The sequence below is a fragment of the Thalassophryne amazonica genome, chromosome 4, assembly GCF_902500255.1.
Source record: "Thalassophryne amazonica chromosome 4, fThaAma1.1, whole genome shotgun sequence".
In the NCBI taxonomy this organism is placed as follows: Eukaryota; Metazoa; Chordata; class Actinopteri; order Batrachoidiformes; family Batrachoididae; genus Thalassophryne; species Thalassophryne amazonica.
The window spans coordinates 99,909,195-99,926,243 of record NC_047106.1 but is presented as its reverse complement, the minus strand read 5'-3'; the positions used below and the strand labels follow the sequence as shown (position 1 = coordinate 99,926,243).

The 17,049-nt window shown below is 40.6% G+C and overlaps 1 protein-coding gene across 3 annotated transcripts in view; it reads left to right on the top strand.

Annotated features, from left to right (window-relative positions):
- The window catches only part of c2cd3 (C2 domain containing 3 centriole elongation regulator), a 105,145-nt gene extending 88,360 nt beyond the window's left edge, over window positions 1-16,785 (top strand). For 2 of the 3 annotated variants that reach the window (XM_034168346.1, XM_034168348.1), the window contains 3 exons: window positions 1,768-2,524; window positions 11,819-11,933; window positions 16,538-16,785. In XM_034168346.1, the coding sequence (XP_034024237.1) occupies window positions 1,768-2,524; window positions 11,819-11,933; window positions 16,538-16,669 (1,004 nt within the window). In that variant the 3' untranslated portion in view covers window positions 16,670-16,785. The remainder of the gene's footprint in view (window positions 1-1,767; window positions 2,525-11,818; window positions 11,934-16,537) is intronic. The other variant, XM_034168347.1, reaches the window with a different exon arrangement.
- The last annotated feature ends 264 nt before the right edge of the window (window positions 16,786-17,049 follow it).

The window sequence follows — 17,049 nt, the reverse complement described above, 5'->3', positions numbered from 1 at the left end:
AACAGAATCAAGACTACACCCTGTCCCCATCACCCTTTTATGTACCTTTATGTTCAGGTTTTACATTTTATGCTTTCTCTATCTCTCCTTACAGGCTATTTAGAATAGATTTGTATACTGTATAATGTGTTTATTGTATTTATTGAGGAAAGAAATAGTGTGTGCCCCCACTACGCCACATTTTAGGGAATTGCTGGCATTGATTTTTGCCAGGAAAAAATTTCAGTCAGATGAAAATTTATTGCTTTAACCCATGGACTAAGCAACCGTTGCACGAAAGGCTATACCATCATCGCAGAGAGGGCGCCGGTGGACCTCAGTCTGCATTTCATCTCCACTTTAAATCCACACGTTTGAGGACAAGGAAGTTAAAAGCTTAGCCAGAGAAAAGAAATGGTTTGAGAGGGGAGTGACGGAAGCTTTGTATGTGAAACCGTTGATACCCAGCCTTAACTGGGGAGGGGGTCTGAGACACGCTTTGTCCCCTGTTTACAATGGGGTACTCAGGTCAAAGCAGCGTCAGTCTTTTGCTCGTTGTAATGAGTCATTCACGTCGTCAGGAGAGGCATTAGTCCCAGCGTTAGGAGGGATAGCTGCCCTGTTGTTAGGAAGCTGCTAATTAGAGAAATTGTTAGTCACTAGCCAATAGCAGTCTGCCTCTCGGTAGGAGGGGCCTGGTTAGATTTAAAACTCCAACCTTTGCTGGCTTCTATTATTCTTCTTTACAAGAGTCAAGACAGAAGTCAGACTGCCAGAGCAAGAATTTTAGCTGAGGAAGCTTCTGCAATTAGAAGTGAAACATCCTTGCGTCAAGCAACACAGTCCAGTCGAAGATTCAAGCTTCTCTACTAAGTAATGAGGAAGGCTCATAGCTACTCCTTTGTTTATTTTCTCTTCTCTGGTGCATTTCTGCTCAGAGTCAAATTTGTGCTTTTTAACTTTCCACAAGGACACAGTTTAAAATTGTTTTTATGTAAAGACAAGCATTAGGTGTGATTGAAATAAAGTGTAACATGTATATGTATAAACAGCTGAGTTTCTAATCTCAAATGGTTCGCTAGGTAAAAGTCACAGATCGGCTGAAAGTTGCAGTCATAATACACACATGGACAAAGTACGCCTTTACCATCGGAGTCTGCATGAACAAACAGCAGCTCGTTCTGAGTGCACATATATAGAATAATGGAATTATTCCATTTTCCATAGGCCCTCTGATGTCTGAGAAGGGACCTTTATATGCAGAAAATGTCCCATGTCTTCAGGCACTGAGGGCATTAGCCCATGTCACCCTTTTGAAATATTATTCACTGGTCTACATTTCCATTAGGAAATGATCCTTAAAAAGCATAACAAAAGCATAAAAATAAGGAAAACAAAGTAGCTAAAATGCACACTCACACTCATCTTCAACCGCTTAGTCCAATTAAGGGTCGCGGGGGGCTGGTGCCTATCCCAGCAGTCATTGAGCGTGAGGCGGGGTACACCCTGGACAGGACGCCAGTCTGTCACAGGGGCACAAACAGACAAACAAACACATTCACAACCACTCACACACCAAGGACAATTCAAAGATTCCAATCCACCTAACCCGCATGTCTTTGGATGTGGGAGGAACCCATGACCTTCTTGCTGTGAGGCAACAGTGCTAACCACTAAGCCACCGTAGCTACAATACAGTTAAATGAAATTTCAAAGAAAAATGTGACTAAAGATTTCCATCTTTTTAAGAACAATGGTGCTAAACCTTTCTCTGTCTTCTTTACGTAGCTCCACAAGGACACCATTTGAGTTCTACTGCCTTTGACATCCAGAGGAATTCATCCTCTCCCCCTACTGGCGATGATGATATCACTCTGCATATCTCCAGACCAACAACACCTTCAGAATCGTCCAGAGAAGACACATCACCTTTACCTTCACCTCTAACAAGGATGTGTGAAGATCATGTGTGTTCTGGAGCTGAAGAACAAAAGGACTGTGACAAATACATTAACACTGTGTGTGAGGATGAAAACAATGAAGATGGAGATATCATAGCTTGCAAAATGGAGGAAGAGATTGTGGAAGATGATGAAGATTCTGATGATTTTGTGGCGGTTGTTGTAAACCCTCGACATCTAAACGAAGTAACATCTGTAACAGACAAAACCAGTCCTTGGACAAGCATCCTGTCAGACACTGAGGCTATTTCTGAGACATGTCTGGAGTCATCAGATGATCCTGACCTAACTGAACATGAAGAAACTCAGCAGTCATGCTCACAGATAAATCAGGCAGATGAGGACCAGACAGAAAACCACAAATACGCCAGAGTAGAGGAAAGTATCCAAACAGACTTTGATGCATTGGCAGGGGACACTTCAGACTCAAGGAGACATGGTATCAGTCCGTTAGATCTACATGAGGGCCAAGGAGACGAGCCCAATGGCAGTGAGCAGAAAAACTGTGAAGGTTCATCGTCCAGCCAAGAGACCATTATGGATGGTTCACATTCCCCGCACAATCAAGATACACAGCTCCAACAGTATCCTTGATTATTGGTGGTTTTTGTTTCAGTTTTAGGATTTGTTGTGTTAACAAAAACATTTTGAGATGGAAAACCGACTTGTACCATGGAGTTTGGTGCCTCTGTTCTTCTCACAGTTTAAGTGGATTGGGTATGATCTCCTATGAGAAGCATGTGATACTGGCACTTTGCTGCACACCAACAACTTGGTTGTTCATCACTTATCTGTATTGTGGGAGTGGTAAGGTGGATACTGTGACTGCAGCCTTAAAGACAGTGGTCTCTCAGGAGCTGTAATACAGATCAGTGGTTTTCAGATGGCTGTTAGAAATATTTAGCTCCATTTTCTCAGGACAGACTTCATTGCTGATGCAAATAGATCAAGGTGATGTCAGCAGAGGAAGTTAAGGACATAAAGTGTCAGTTGGCGAGAGCTTTGCAAAATAAAAAGTGACTGAGCAGTGAGCCACAGTAGAAACAGAGTCCCGATGAGGACAGACACATGACAGTCTGAATTCAGTCTCACACTCTCCAGTAGCAGAATGAAGGTGATGCAAAAATTGAAAGAAACATTGAAAGGCAGCAAGACAGTTGCTGAGCTGGCCTTTTTGCTATTGGACCAGCTGTCTTGTGTTGTTGCACTTGCTCTCTGTTGGGATCCTCAAAGCTGTCGATTCACAAGTTTTTGATCATAAAACAAGTCAATCCATTTCCATAGAGGTTTAGTCCTATCGAAAGGCAGTGTTGGAAACATGATGTTCTTTGGCCGTTACTATTATGACCAGTCATCCCAGTTCAGGTTACTGTGCAACTACTGCAAGTTGTCTCTTGTCAGCTGGCACAGTTCTTTGGTTTCTGAAGTCATTACTCACTCCAAGTCTTTCAGATTGTCAATAGATACATGTGTACAGCTGTATGTTGAGTTACACTCTGAAACTGCTGTAGGAGCAGTCAATGACAAAAATACGAGGTCTGTTAGAAAAGTGTCTGACCTTTTTATTTTTTTTTTTCAAAAACCATATGGATTTGAATCACGTGCGATTGCATCAGCCAAGCTTGAACCTTCGTTTGCATGCGTGAGTTTTTTCACGCCTGTCGGTTGCGTCATTCGCTTGTGAGCAGGCTTTGTGTGAGCACTGGTCCACCCCTCTCGTCGTTTTTTTATTGCGAATAAATGTCTGAACGATTTGGAGCTTTGCTGCATCAATTTTTTTTTCAGAAACTGTGAGAGACCTCCAGGTGGACACCGTTCGGAAAATTAATATGGCTTTCAGTGACGATTTTATGGGGATTACACAGATTAAGGAGTGATCCAGACGGTTTAAAGACCGTCCACAACTGCTGAGAGCGCGCCGCGCTCCGAGCGCCGATCGACAGGCTCAAACCCCGTTGAAACAACCAGATCATTTCCAACGTGAAGGCTTTGTTGATCCGGGACGTCGTCTGACTTTCACAAAAAGGCAGAAGGTGTGGATGTCAGCACTTTTTCGGCACATTCCACTGTTACAGGAGTTTTTTTCATGGAAAGAAAAGCGGAGGGACGCGCCACGGAGCCATTCATAACGCGGCACAAAACCACCTCCGTGTTGGTCTCACAGGACGGCTTTCAGGTGGATTTCAGACGGATTACGGTTGCTTTCCAGTCGTGTGATTATTCGAGAAATTGAGCATTTCTTTGCTCCTCTTTGCAGCACCTCTCAAGCTCCATCAGGTTGGATGGGAGCGTCGGTGCACAGCCATATTCAGATCTCTCCAGAGATGTTCAATCGGATTCAGGTCTGGGCTCTGGCTGGGCCACTCAAGGACATTCACAGAGTTGTGCTGAAGCCACTCCTTTGATATCTTGACTGTGTTCTTAGGGTCATTGTGCTGCTGAAAGATGAACTGTCACCCCGGTCTGAGGTCAAGAGCGCTCTGGAGCAGGTTTTCATCCAGGATGTCTCTGTACATTGCTGCATTCATAACTCCCTCAATCCTGACTAGTGTCCCAGTTCCTGCTGTTGAAAAGCATCCCCTCAACATGATGCTGTCACCACCATGCTTTACTGTAAGGATGGTATTGGCTAGGTGATGAGAGGTGCCTGGTTTCCTCCAAACATAGCACCAGGTATTCACACCGAAGAGTTCAATCTTTGTCTCAACAGACTTGAGAATTTTGTTTCTCATGGTCTGATCGTCCATCAGATGCCTTTTGGCAAACTCCAGGTGGGCTGCCATGTGCCTTTTACTAAGGAGTGGCTTTCGTCTGGCCACTCTACCATACAGGCCTGATTGGTGGATTGCTGCAGGGATAGTTGTCCTGGAAGGTTCTCTGACAGCATGACCATCGGGTTCTTGGCCACCTCCCTGACTAAGGCCCTTCTCCCCTCATCACTCAGTTTAGATGGGCGACCAGCTCTAGAAAGAGTCCTGGTTGATGAAAACTTCTTCCATTTACAGATGATGGAGGCCACTGTGCTCATTGGGACCCTCAAAGCAGCAGAAATGTTTCTGTACCCTTCCCCAGATTTGTGCCTTGAGACAATCCTGTCTCTGAGGTCTACAGACAGTTCCTTTGACTTCATGCTTGGTTTGTGCTCTGTCATGCACTGTTAACTGTGGGACCTTAATTTAGACAGGTGTGTGCCTTTCCAACTCATGTCCAATCAACTGAATTTACCTGATTGGCCTTGTATTGTTTCTGTGGACTCCAATTAAACTCTAGAAACATCTCAAGGATGATCAGTGGAAACAGTCAATTTTGAGCTTCATGGCAAAGGCTGTGAATACTTATGGACATGTGATTTCTTAGTTTTGTTGTTGTTTGTTTATTAAATAAAAAAAAATCACATTGTCATGTGGTTTTGTGTGTAGAATTTTGAGCAAAAAAATGAATTTCATCCATTTTGGAATAAGGCTGTAATATAACAAAATATAGAAAAAGCAAAGTGCTGTGAATACCTTCCAAATGCACTGCTTGGCACCTTTCTCCTTTGAGGACGTCGAGGATTTATTCATTTTTGGTCTTATGGTAGCAGGGCTGGTACTTTTTGACTCATGTGGTGCCCTTATCTACCAGAAAATTGGCAAGACGGCAGCATCAAGAACCACGGCCCCATCGCTTGTCCGTCATGATTAACTAGGTTGGCAAGGCTAATTATCTTCTGATAAATTTTGGTCTGATCATTTTTAGACTAATAATATATTTTTGCAGGCATGGTGATCAAAGCTTAACGTTTACAAACATGTATGAAGTCTGATATCAAAGATTTGAGTACTTACCTGTTAAATGTTGTGTAGTAGATGTGCAGTTCTGTCCTCTGCAAACAGAGGAGAGCTAGTTCCAGGAGAAACCGCTCTAGCTTCTGCAGACAAAGGAGAACTGGTCACAGAAAAGAAAGAAAGCAAAAGAAAAAAAGATAATTTCTTTTGACCTCATACTGACTCGCTGGCAATATCACCCAAGTCATCCAGAGGCATACAGTTTTAACTTATGGTTGAAATTTTAGCCAAACTAATTTCGGACAAGTTATTTAAATTAGTGTCACGTCTGAAGTTTTATAAAGTGAAAATGTCACATATATGTTTTAGTTTTAAAGTAATGCACTCATTTTGAAGGTTTTAGTGTGGACATGCTGTCTCCAGTGCATTATGGGTAATCTCAGTACATTCACGACAGGAGAAATGCATTTGAGATGCTGTGATCACTCTCCACACGAACAACAGCATTAAACCCTTTGTATATTGTGCCCAAAACTCTCGTGAATATATTCTCTGTTTATAGAGTTATTGTGTTTGTTTAATATAAAATTGCCAGAAGCAACTCAGGTTGCTTCTCCATTATTTTCAGTTGTGAGCTGCAATTGCTCTTTAACATCCTACTTATGTCAAAACACTGTCTGTCCTCTTTGTTCCAAAGTAATATACAGTACAGTGAGGAAAATAAGTATTTGAACATCCTGCGGTTTTGCAAGTTCTCCCAATTAGAAATCATGGAGGGGTCTGAAATTTTCATCTTAGGTGCATGTCCACTGTGAGAGACATAATCTAAAAAAAAACATCTGGAAATCACAATGTATGATTTTTTAAATAATTTATTTGTATGTTACTGCTGCAGATAAGTATTTGAACACCTGTGAAAATCAATGTTAATATTTGGTACAGTAGCCTTTGTTTGCAATTACAGAGGTTAAACGTTTCCTGTATTTTTTCACCAGGTTTGCACACACTGCAGCAGGGATTTTGGTTCACTCCTCCACACAGATCTTCTCTAGATCTTTCAGGCTTGGAGTTTCAGCTCCCTCCAAAGATTTTCTATTGTGTTCAGGTCTGGAGACTGACCAGGCCACTCCAGGACTTTGAAATGCTTCTTACGGAGCCCCTCCTTAGTTGCCCTGGCTGTGTGTTTGGGGTCATTGTCATGCTGGAAGACCCAGCCATGACCCATCTTCAATGCTCTTACTGATGGAAGGAGGTTGTTTGCCAAAATCTCACAATACATGATCCCATCCATCCTCCCTTCAATACGGTGCAGTCGCCCTGTCCCCTTTGCAGAAGAGCACCCCCAGAGTATGATGTTTCCACCCCCATGCTTCATGGTTGGGATGGTTTTCTTGGGGTTGTTCTCATCCTCTAAACATGGTAAGTGGAGTTGATTCCAAAAAGCTCTATTCTGGTCTCATCTGACCACATGATCTTCTCCCATGCCTCCTCTGGATCATCCAGATGGTTAGTGGTGAACTTCAAACGAGCCTGGACATGTGCTGGCTTGAGCAGGGGGACATTGCTGCCCTGCAGGATTTTAAACCATGACAGCATCATGTGTTACTAATGTAATCTTTATGACTGTACTCCTAGCTCTCTTCAGGTCATTGACCAGGTCCTCCTGTGTAATTCTGAGCTTTCTCAGAATCATTCTTACCCCACAAAGTGAGATCTTGCATGGAATCCCAGACCGAGGGAGATTAACGGTCATCTTGTTTCTTCCACTTTTTAATAAATAATCACAACAGTTGTTGTCTTCAACTAAGCTGCTTGACTGTTGTCCTGTAGTCCATTCCAGCCTTGTGCAGGTCTACAGTTTTGTCCCTGGTATCCTTAGACAGCTCTTTGGCCTTGTCCATGCAAAACTTCAAAACCACAGGGTGTTCAAATACTTATTTTCCTCACTGTATATAAGATGTCTGAAATTCGGTTTGCGTTTATTAAATTCCACTCATCTTAAATGTAGCAGACATGGATTATTTATTTGGAATATTTGTTTTAGCAAGTTTTCGGGGACTCTGCTGCCATCTATTGGCCAGTAGTGTTCATGGCAGTATTCGCCCTAAGTATTGAGATATCTCATAATCCTTTGCACGCCAGAGAGTTGTTGCAGCCTCTTGCTGCAGCTGATGAAAAGAAATAAAAATTTACATTTTGGTTGTATAATGATCTTTTACAATTGACGTCGTGTTTTCTCTCTGTGCTGTTTAAACTGCAGCAACTCTCTGGCGTGCAAAGAATTATGGGTTGGGGTCTGAGTGTCTGGGCGCCAGTAGATGGTAGTGTTCTATTTATTTTGACCCCGGTTATATCAGATGGTTGTCTAATCACAACTTGACTTTTGGCTTTTGCTCACATTAACCTGTTGGTTTTTACATAGAATGAATGAGTCAACCAATCAGTGTTAGCCAAGGCTCATTTTACCCATAATCCCTTTGGCATCTGTCTGTGTTTGTTACAAAACTTCAGAATTAGTGCATTATTTAAAATGAAAAGATGTGTTATATTTTAACTTTGTATAAATTACAGATTTGACATGAATGGAGTTATTCTATCCAGATTAATTTGATTTATAAACCAAAACCACAAGTCAAAACCACTTTATTTTCCAAGACCTCTGCCTCATGGTGGCACTGCTATATATTAAGTATGTGTGTGCGTGCGTGCGTGCGTGCGCTTAGCTCCTCTCAACTGCCTCACTGCTGAAAAATATGTAGTAAACAGGAGCTTCCAGCAGTGGGCAGGGCGCACAAAGACAGAAGAGCTGACTCATTGTTTGGGTTTGTGGTCACCTTTCCACACTACCAGAAGTGATCGTGGTGCTAAAACTCAAAATCAGCTTGTTAGTAGTTGCACGTATACTGGAGACAGTACTGAAAGTTGTTGGTTAGCTGTAGCTTCCGATAATTTTTTGGGTGGTTTATTGGTTTAGCTTCATAAAAGATAACTTTTCAGTTAGCTGATTAGCTGTTATCGAAGCTAACTTTTTGGTGAGCTGTGCCCACCACTGGTGTTAACCCTGTGAAATCAGTGGCTCAAAGTATTTTTCAAATTGTCATGACAGTCTGGATTATTTATAGTCCTTACGTTTGAAGGCAGTTCCTTGTCACTGTTCACTGTTCATTTGCAGTGTTGGCAGTCAGTACTTAGTGTCAGTTTCCATGAACAAACGATGTGAACATAAATACTCCTGCCCTCTCAGTTGCATTTCTCAGGTGCAGCACCTTGAAAGGCTAATGCAGTTCCTTGTACATAAAACAGTCTCATTTGTGGCTGTCCCTCAAGATTGAGTGTGACAGTCTTCTTGTGACAGCAGCTTTGTTTGTGCCTTTCTTTGGCTGATGAGTTCAATTTTGGTTGTACGCAGTCTTGTGTAAAGTACCTCAAAGTGACACTTGAGTGAAAGTACAAGTACCTTACCATAAAATTACTTTGGTAAAAGTTAGTCTCCTTTAAAAAATTACTTGAATAAAAGCCTTAAAGTATCTGACATTTACTGTACTTAAGTATCAAAAGTAAATTTCTCATATAAAATGAACTTTGAGGAAATGTATTGAGTAAAAGTAAAATCCAACAGGAGTGGAGAGTAAAATGGCAACACGAAAAGAAAGCCAGTGTGGTGTCTAGAGAAACCTGGAGGGGGCCTCAGCCCCTATAAAAGGCTGGATCCACCTCTGGTGGAGCATTTGGTGTCGGGATGAGTGTTGTTCTTTTTCCTGGAAGACCCACACACACTTTTCTGTTAAACACAACAGTCGGGCTCTTGTGAAACAGAATAGTCATTTATAGCTACACAGTTGTGCCAAATTTAAGGAAACGTAAAAAGCTTTCCAAGCATCACCACCACTAACCACTGCAAAGCAACCCAACACAGCGCTCTTTGTGTTCTCGAATGCAAAACACGGAGCCGCTTTTACGCAGCGCTTCTCCGCAAACATTTCAAATAAGATAAATAAAATGAAAGACATGGCGGCTCGTTTTGTCGATAGTTTTCCCCTTACATGTGTTAACGCCAATCATGTGCTGCACTTCAGCGTGTGCGCATTTGGTGTCACCATCCACAGTCTCCCTCTTCCTCAGCGGGGGGTGCAGATTCAACCTGTTGTATTTTATTTTGGGTTTTTTTTTTTTTTTTTTTTTTTTTATGTGTTTTATGTCAAACATAGGGTGAAAGGTGCTGTGATCCTGTTGAAGAGGACTGTATCTCTTCCTGGTGTACAGCTGTGCTCCGACCAAAGAAGACTATATGCTTGTGCTCCGGCTTATACTTTTGGCTCTGCATTGCCCAGTCAAATTTCTTCGACTTTTATATTGTAGTAACAAAGATGTTAAAGAGAATTGTATCGGGGTAAAAGTATACATTTTATTGAGGAAATGTAGTGGAGTAAAAGTGAAAGTCGCCAGAAATGTAAATAACGAAGTAAAAGTACAGATACATCAAAATTCTACTTAAGTACAGTAACAAAGTATATACTTGGTTACATTACAACACTGGTTGTACGTACACTCAACAAAAATATAAACGCAACACTTTTGGTTTTGCTCCCATTTTGCATGAGATGAGCTCAAAGATCTAAAACTTTTTCCACATACACAATATCACCATTTCCCTCAAATATTGTTCACAAACCAGTCTAAATCTGTGATAGTGAGCACTTCTCCTTTGCTGAGATAATCCATCCCACCTCACAGGTGTACCATATCAAGATGCTGATTAGACACTATGATTAGTGCACAGGTGTGCCTTAGACTGCCCACAATAAAAGGCCACTCTGAAAGGTGCAGTTTTGTTTCATGAGGGGGGGATACCAGTCAGTATCTGGTGTGACCACCATTTGCCTCATGCAGTGCAGCACATCTCCTTTGCATCATCCGTGAAGAGAACACCTCTCCAACGTGCCAAACACCAGCGAATGTGAGCATTTGCCCACTCAAGTCGGTTACGACGATGAACTGGAGTCAGGTCGAGACCCCGATGAGGACGACGAGCATGCAGATGAGCTTCCCTGAGACGGTTTCTGACAGTTTGTGCAGAAATTCTTTGGTTATCCAAACCGATTGTTTCAGCAGCTGTCCGAGTGGCTGGTCTCAGATGATCTTGGAGGTGAACATGCTGGATGTGGAGGTCCTGGGCTGGTGTGGTTACACGTGGTCTGCGTTTGTGAGGCTGGTTGGATGTACTGCCAAATTCTCTGAAACGCCTTTGGAGACGGCTTATGGTAGAGAAATGAACATTCAATACACGAGCAACAGCTCTGGTTGACATTCCTGCTGTCAGCATGCCAATTGCACGCTCCCTCAAATCTTGCGACATCTGTGGCATTGTGCTGTGTGATAAAACTGCAGCTTTCAGAGTGGCCTTTTATTGTGGGCAGTCTAAGGCACACCTGTGCACTAATCATGGTGTCTAATCAGCATCTTGATATGGCACACCTGTGAGGTGGGATGGATTATCTCAGCAAAGGAGAAGTGCTCACTATCACAGATTTAGACTGGTTTGTGCACAATATTTAAGGGAAATGGTGATATTGTGTATGTGGAAAAAGTTTTAGATCTTTGAGTTCATCTCATACAAAATGGGAGCAAAACCAAAAGTGTTGCGTTTATATTTTTGTTGAGTATATATTCCTGAAATGAAGACATTCACACTAGCAGAGGAAAAAGAATAGTCAAAATGACTCATTCTTTTCTTCTTAATCAAATACATGTGATGACTTGACAAGCCTAAATTCCGGTGTCCTAGTGAAATGCAGGGTGGTAACAGTACCTTGTATGAACATTTTGAAAAAGTGAACATCAAACATGAGTCAAGATGTGTCAATAAAGTAGTAGTAACTGCACCACACCATTTTCTGATCCTGGGTACTTGCAAAATGTAAACTGTGGCATTCCAAACTTGAGCTTGTGAAACTACATAGATGACCAGTTTAATTTAAATATAAATAAATCGTGCGTTCATTAGATGCATCACTTACTAAATGTCTTACTTTTTTGGTTACAGCTTGTCTTATGATGTAGGATCTTCATTCTCTTGCATAACACATGACATTTTTTTTTTTAACATTATACATTAAGCTTGAATCCTGTGGAGGTCCCTAATTTCTTCCTTCCCCCTCACCAGCTGGAGGCATCTCTGAGAGCAATACGTTTAGCTCCTTCTTTCTCACAACCTTTCAGTGACACAGTGAGTATTTGTCACACCCCCCCCCCCCCCAACTTGTGCTGTTCACACTTGCTCACTCTGTCCACATTATTTTCCACCTGTTCATCTCTCTGTGACTTCGTATTAATTCCGTCCTCATCGTTTAAAAATGGTGGATTCGGGGAGGGGAGTGTTGAGTCTTATGCACCTTTAGTGTAATTAGCTGCCAACTGCTATGCAAAAGCAGATAATTAATGCCAGGGCACTTATACCATCATGTATCACATGATATGTGCTAAGTTGGGTCAAGAATAGTGATACTGTGTACCAAATTTAGTTCAGTGTAATTTAACCCACCCCCCCATGTGCAACATGAATAGGTTGCATTTCTGAGTACATAATTTGATTTGCGCAGATGTTTCAAGTTCATAATGAACAAATAATTTCAGCTTCTGATTCCTGTATGCTAGATAACTATATTATAACAGCCAAGTAGCCTCTGTGTGCGTGTGTGCATGCATGTGTATGGCTTCAATCACGCAAAAACCAGGGAGAGCTGACATTGGCCATTCTTATGTATTTTGGGTCAAGGATGAATGCTGTGAAAATGGAAAGTTGATATGGCAAATATTTTTGGAGAAATTATCAATTTTAGCTAACCAGTAAACAGTGGACATTGTGCTGCAATGCACCAAGGGTGTTTGGGGTTTTGAGGTTTTAAATGTTATTGTGGTTCATGTTAGTTTAACAGTGTTAGTTTGATTTTGTAGTTCAGTTGGTTTAGTCAGTTTAGTTAAGTGTTATTTTGCTCTTACCATGAGTGTGTTACGTTTCATGTTGGTACAATGAGTGAAATGTGTAGTGATTTTAATGTCTTCCACCACCATCTCTGTTAAAAGCACCTGCATACAGCAGCTGTGCGTCCGTGCAGCTTCGATCACAATCTATGGACAGCTGACATTTGCTGTTTGGTATGCTTATGTATTTTGGGTCAAGGATGAATGCTGTGAAAATGGAACATTGATAGAACTAATATTTTTGGAGAAGCTACAGATATTGGGTAACAATACTGAACAATCAGTGTTGCTAACTACTTGTTGAACTCCATTCCAGCAGAGGGCAAGTGAGTCATCTTTATATTAAAAGTGTGAGTGTGGTGAGTGATTTTATTTAGTAAGTTCACCATAAGTACATAATATAAATGTAAATACACTTAAAATACATGGATGGATGACACCAGTAAGTGAAAACACTTATTTCCATTGTGGTCCATTTAAAAATCAAATGACAAAATAGAAGTAAACAATAAAGTTAAATATAATGTGTATATAACAAGGACCTAAACAATTTATAAATGCATTAGACAGTAAATTAATATGAACAGAAATTCACTGAAAATTTGCTGGTTAATCTGAATCCATTATATGAGAGTTTTACTGTATTACAGTCCATACTCAGAGGTACTGATAGGGGGTTTGTGGGCTTATAGCTGATCACTTAGTGAAAAAACTATTCAACTCACATCTCCCATTGATGTCTGCTGGATGTTCTACTTGTTCTGATAATAGTTTCTTAACTAAATTAACTATTAAGGCCATGTGCCCCATTTGTTTTCCAGTCTTTAATGCAGTGTTAATAGACATGCACTGTTTTTCCCCTTTGAAGCCTTTTGTCCACATTATCTACACTCTTGAGCTTTGGGTAAATAGACAGTGTCATTGAACACTTAAGATGAAATAGCTGGGGTCAATGGTTTCCTTCCATTCAGAGTTTTGGTAAATTAAGAAACATATGTTTTTGTATTCGGCAGAGCTTTTGCAGTCTGAAAATCAGTTTCATCATTTACAGGAGGATTTTCTTTTACCAAAACATCACATCTAGGATTGCATCTCAGATGTACCTTCTGACAAATTGTGGCTGAACTTTCAGGGCTTGTTTTTAAGAAAATCCTCCTCTATACCACTTCATCATGTAACTGTATAGTTGGTGATACAAAATGCAAAGCATGCACTGTGCACAATTTCTCCAGTCACAGCCACATAAGCCTATAACATCTTCTGGGTTATTTGGGTGTCTTGGTGGCTTTCCTTACTCTTCTCCTTCTGGCACAGTCGCTCAGTTTTTGAGAACCGTCGTTGACAATAAATGGCTTCACCCAGCCTCTAACCATCAGTGGAAAAAAAAATTTATCATCATTAATGTTTTCTGATAAATGGCCAAAAAAAATAAATAAATAAATTGTGCCAGGGTATGTATACTTTTGAGCACAATTGTATATGTGCATGTTTAACATACTTGATCTTTTACTCCCCATGAATTTAGATTTCTTCATCTTTTCTTCTTTTTCCTACTGTGAAACAGCGAAGTATCCTTGAAGCTAATTACATGAAAAATTTTAAAGAATCAACTCTACCTACTTGGATTACCTGAAAGTTTGGCTACAGGAAGTAAATGTGTGTCTGACCATGTGTGTGTTTGCACAAGTACGCTTTCAACCTAAGGGCCCAGTGACCTTACCCTTGGTTCCAGAGGTGAATCCTGACAGAAAGAGGGTGTGGGAGGGAGGGACACTGACACCCCAATACACCCCCAGATTAAAGATCCACTTTTGAAGACATTTTTTTTCATACTACTAATACTACTTATAATATTAATAATAAAAAATTTCAACAACTAAAATGTTTAAAAAGAATTTAAATGTTAGAAAAATGTTACAAAGTCTTTAATAGTTACAGTAGTACAACAATGTAAGTTAGAAATTGTAAGTTTTACTGTTACAGTACTGTCAACATTTAAATATGAGGTCAAGAAAGGTGTCTTTATTTTATTTTTTATAAAACAAGTACAACCCCAGTTACTCAACAAAAATATAAACGCAACACTTTTGGTTTTGCTCCCATTTTGTATGAGATGAACTCAAAGATCTAAAACTTTTTCCACATACACAATATCACCATTTCCCTCAAATATTGTTCACAAACCAGTCTAAATCTGTGATAGTAAGCACTTCTCCTTTGCTGAGATAATCCATCCCACCTCACAGGTGTGCCATATCAGGATGCTGATTAGACACCATGATTAGTGCACAGGTGTGCCTTAGACTGCCCACAATAAAAGGCTGCTCTGAAAAGTGCAGTTTTGTTTTATTGGGGGGGGATACCAGTCAGTATCTGGTGTGACCACCATTTGCCTCATGCAGTGCAACACATGTCCTTTGCATCATCCGTGAAGAGAACACCTCTCCAACGTGTCAAACACCAGCGAATGTGAGCATTTGCCCACTCAAGTCGGTTACGACAACGAACTGGAGTCAGGTTGAGACCCCGATGAGGACGACGAGCATGCAGATGAGCTTCCCTGAGACGGTTTCTGACAGTTTGTGCAGAAATTCTTTGGTTATGCAAACCGATTGTTTCGGCAGCTGTCCGAGTGGCTGGTCTCAGACGATCTTGGAGGTGAACATGCTGGATGTGGAGGTCCTGGGCTGGTGTGGTTACACGTGGTCTGCGGTTGTGAGGCTGGTTGGATGTAGTGCCAAATTCTCTGAAACGCCTTTGGAGACGGCTTATGGTAGAGAAATGAACATTCAATACACGAGCAACAGCTCTGGTTGACATTCCTGCTGTCAGCATGCCAATTGCACGCTCCCTCAAATCTTGTGACATCTGTGGCATTGTGCTGTGTGATAAAACTGCACCTTTCAGAGTGGCCTTTTATTGTGGGCAGTCTAAGGCACACCTGTGCACTAATCATGGTGTCTAATCAGCATCTTGATATGGCACACCTGTGAGGTGGGATGGATTATCTCAGCAAAGGAGAAGTGCTCACTATCACAGATTTAGACTGGTTTGTGAACAATATTTGAGGGAAATGGTGATATTGTGTATGTGGAAAAACTTTTAGATCTTTGAGTTCATCTCATACAAAATGGGAGCAAAACCAAAAGTGTTGCGTTTATATTTTTGTTGAGTGTATATACACATACACATGTATGTGTGGGGGGGCCAAGGGGGCTGCGACTGACTGTGTGACTCCTAAATCACTCACTTATAACCTTATATCTCTGTATGTAGCTATGATAAAAGGTTGAGATGGTATGGAAAAAGAATAATTAAAATAAAAAGCAGTGATTCTTAAATTTACTTTGACTTCATATTTCATGCAGACTGTATGAACCCACGATACTTCATGTTTTGTGTTAGAATTAATTTCATTTGGAAATATACATCCAGTCCTGGGGGGGGGGGGGACCAACCTTCTTTCACCTGGTTTGAAACTGTATATAGGAGGACTGGTGTGGTGTGAAGGTGTTTTCCCTGATTGCACTATGCTTAGCACGCTACTCTGATCCAGGACTTCTTGAGTGCCCTGTTTTTGTCAACCCAGTGTAGATAGAACACAGTTAAAAAAAAACAAAAAAAACATAGAAGATGTTTGAATACCATGTCAAACTAAACTGCATGGATAAAATCAGTGCATTTGCACCTTACTTTTTTATTTTTTTTACTTACCTTGACTTTCAAGTATTCATTAACTGAGTTCACAGTTTTTCTGTGTAATTGATGTATACTTCATGTTGCTTTAGAAGTTTTTTGTTTTCAAATGGTTGAAAATAATTACTTTTTAATTCTTTTTATTTTTCCTAGGGGTTGGGTTCTTCAGTACATATTCCCCATCGTAAAGGGCCAAGACAGTCCGTAATGTCACCATCATCCATGAAGAAAGAGACTGCAAGAATAGCAAAAATATTTACCACCCACTTTAATGAGGATCATTAGAATTTGACTGATTATTAAAAAAAAAATCCCATGCTGTTGCCACTTTGTTCTTCCAGTATTAAATTATTATGTAAATTAATTGTAATATTTTGTATTTTATAATAAATATTTTTGAATACTACATGCTTTTATGTTGTTGATATACAAATGAACCACCTTTTGAGGATTTAGTTTTCCTGTGTGACCCTTGACTGGAATAAACTGGTTTACAAAATGGATAGATGGATTCTAAACCTGTCTGTGTTAGTTGACATTACATCTGTGATTTTTAACATTGTGCTTACGTTTGCCAACCTTAATCAAAACTCACAACTGTCTCTGTATTTCTGCTTTGATACGGCCTGTGTACACTTTGTGTATTTTTATTACATTATACTTAA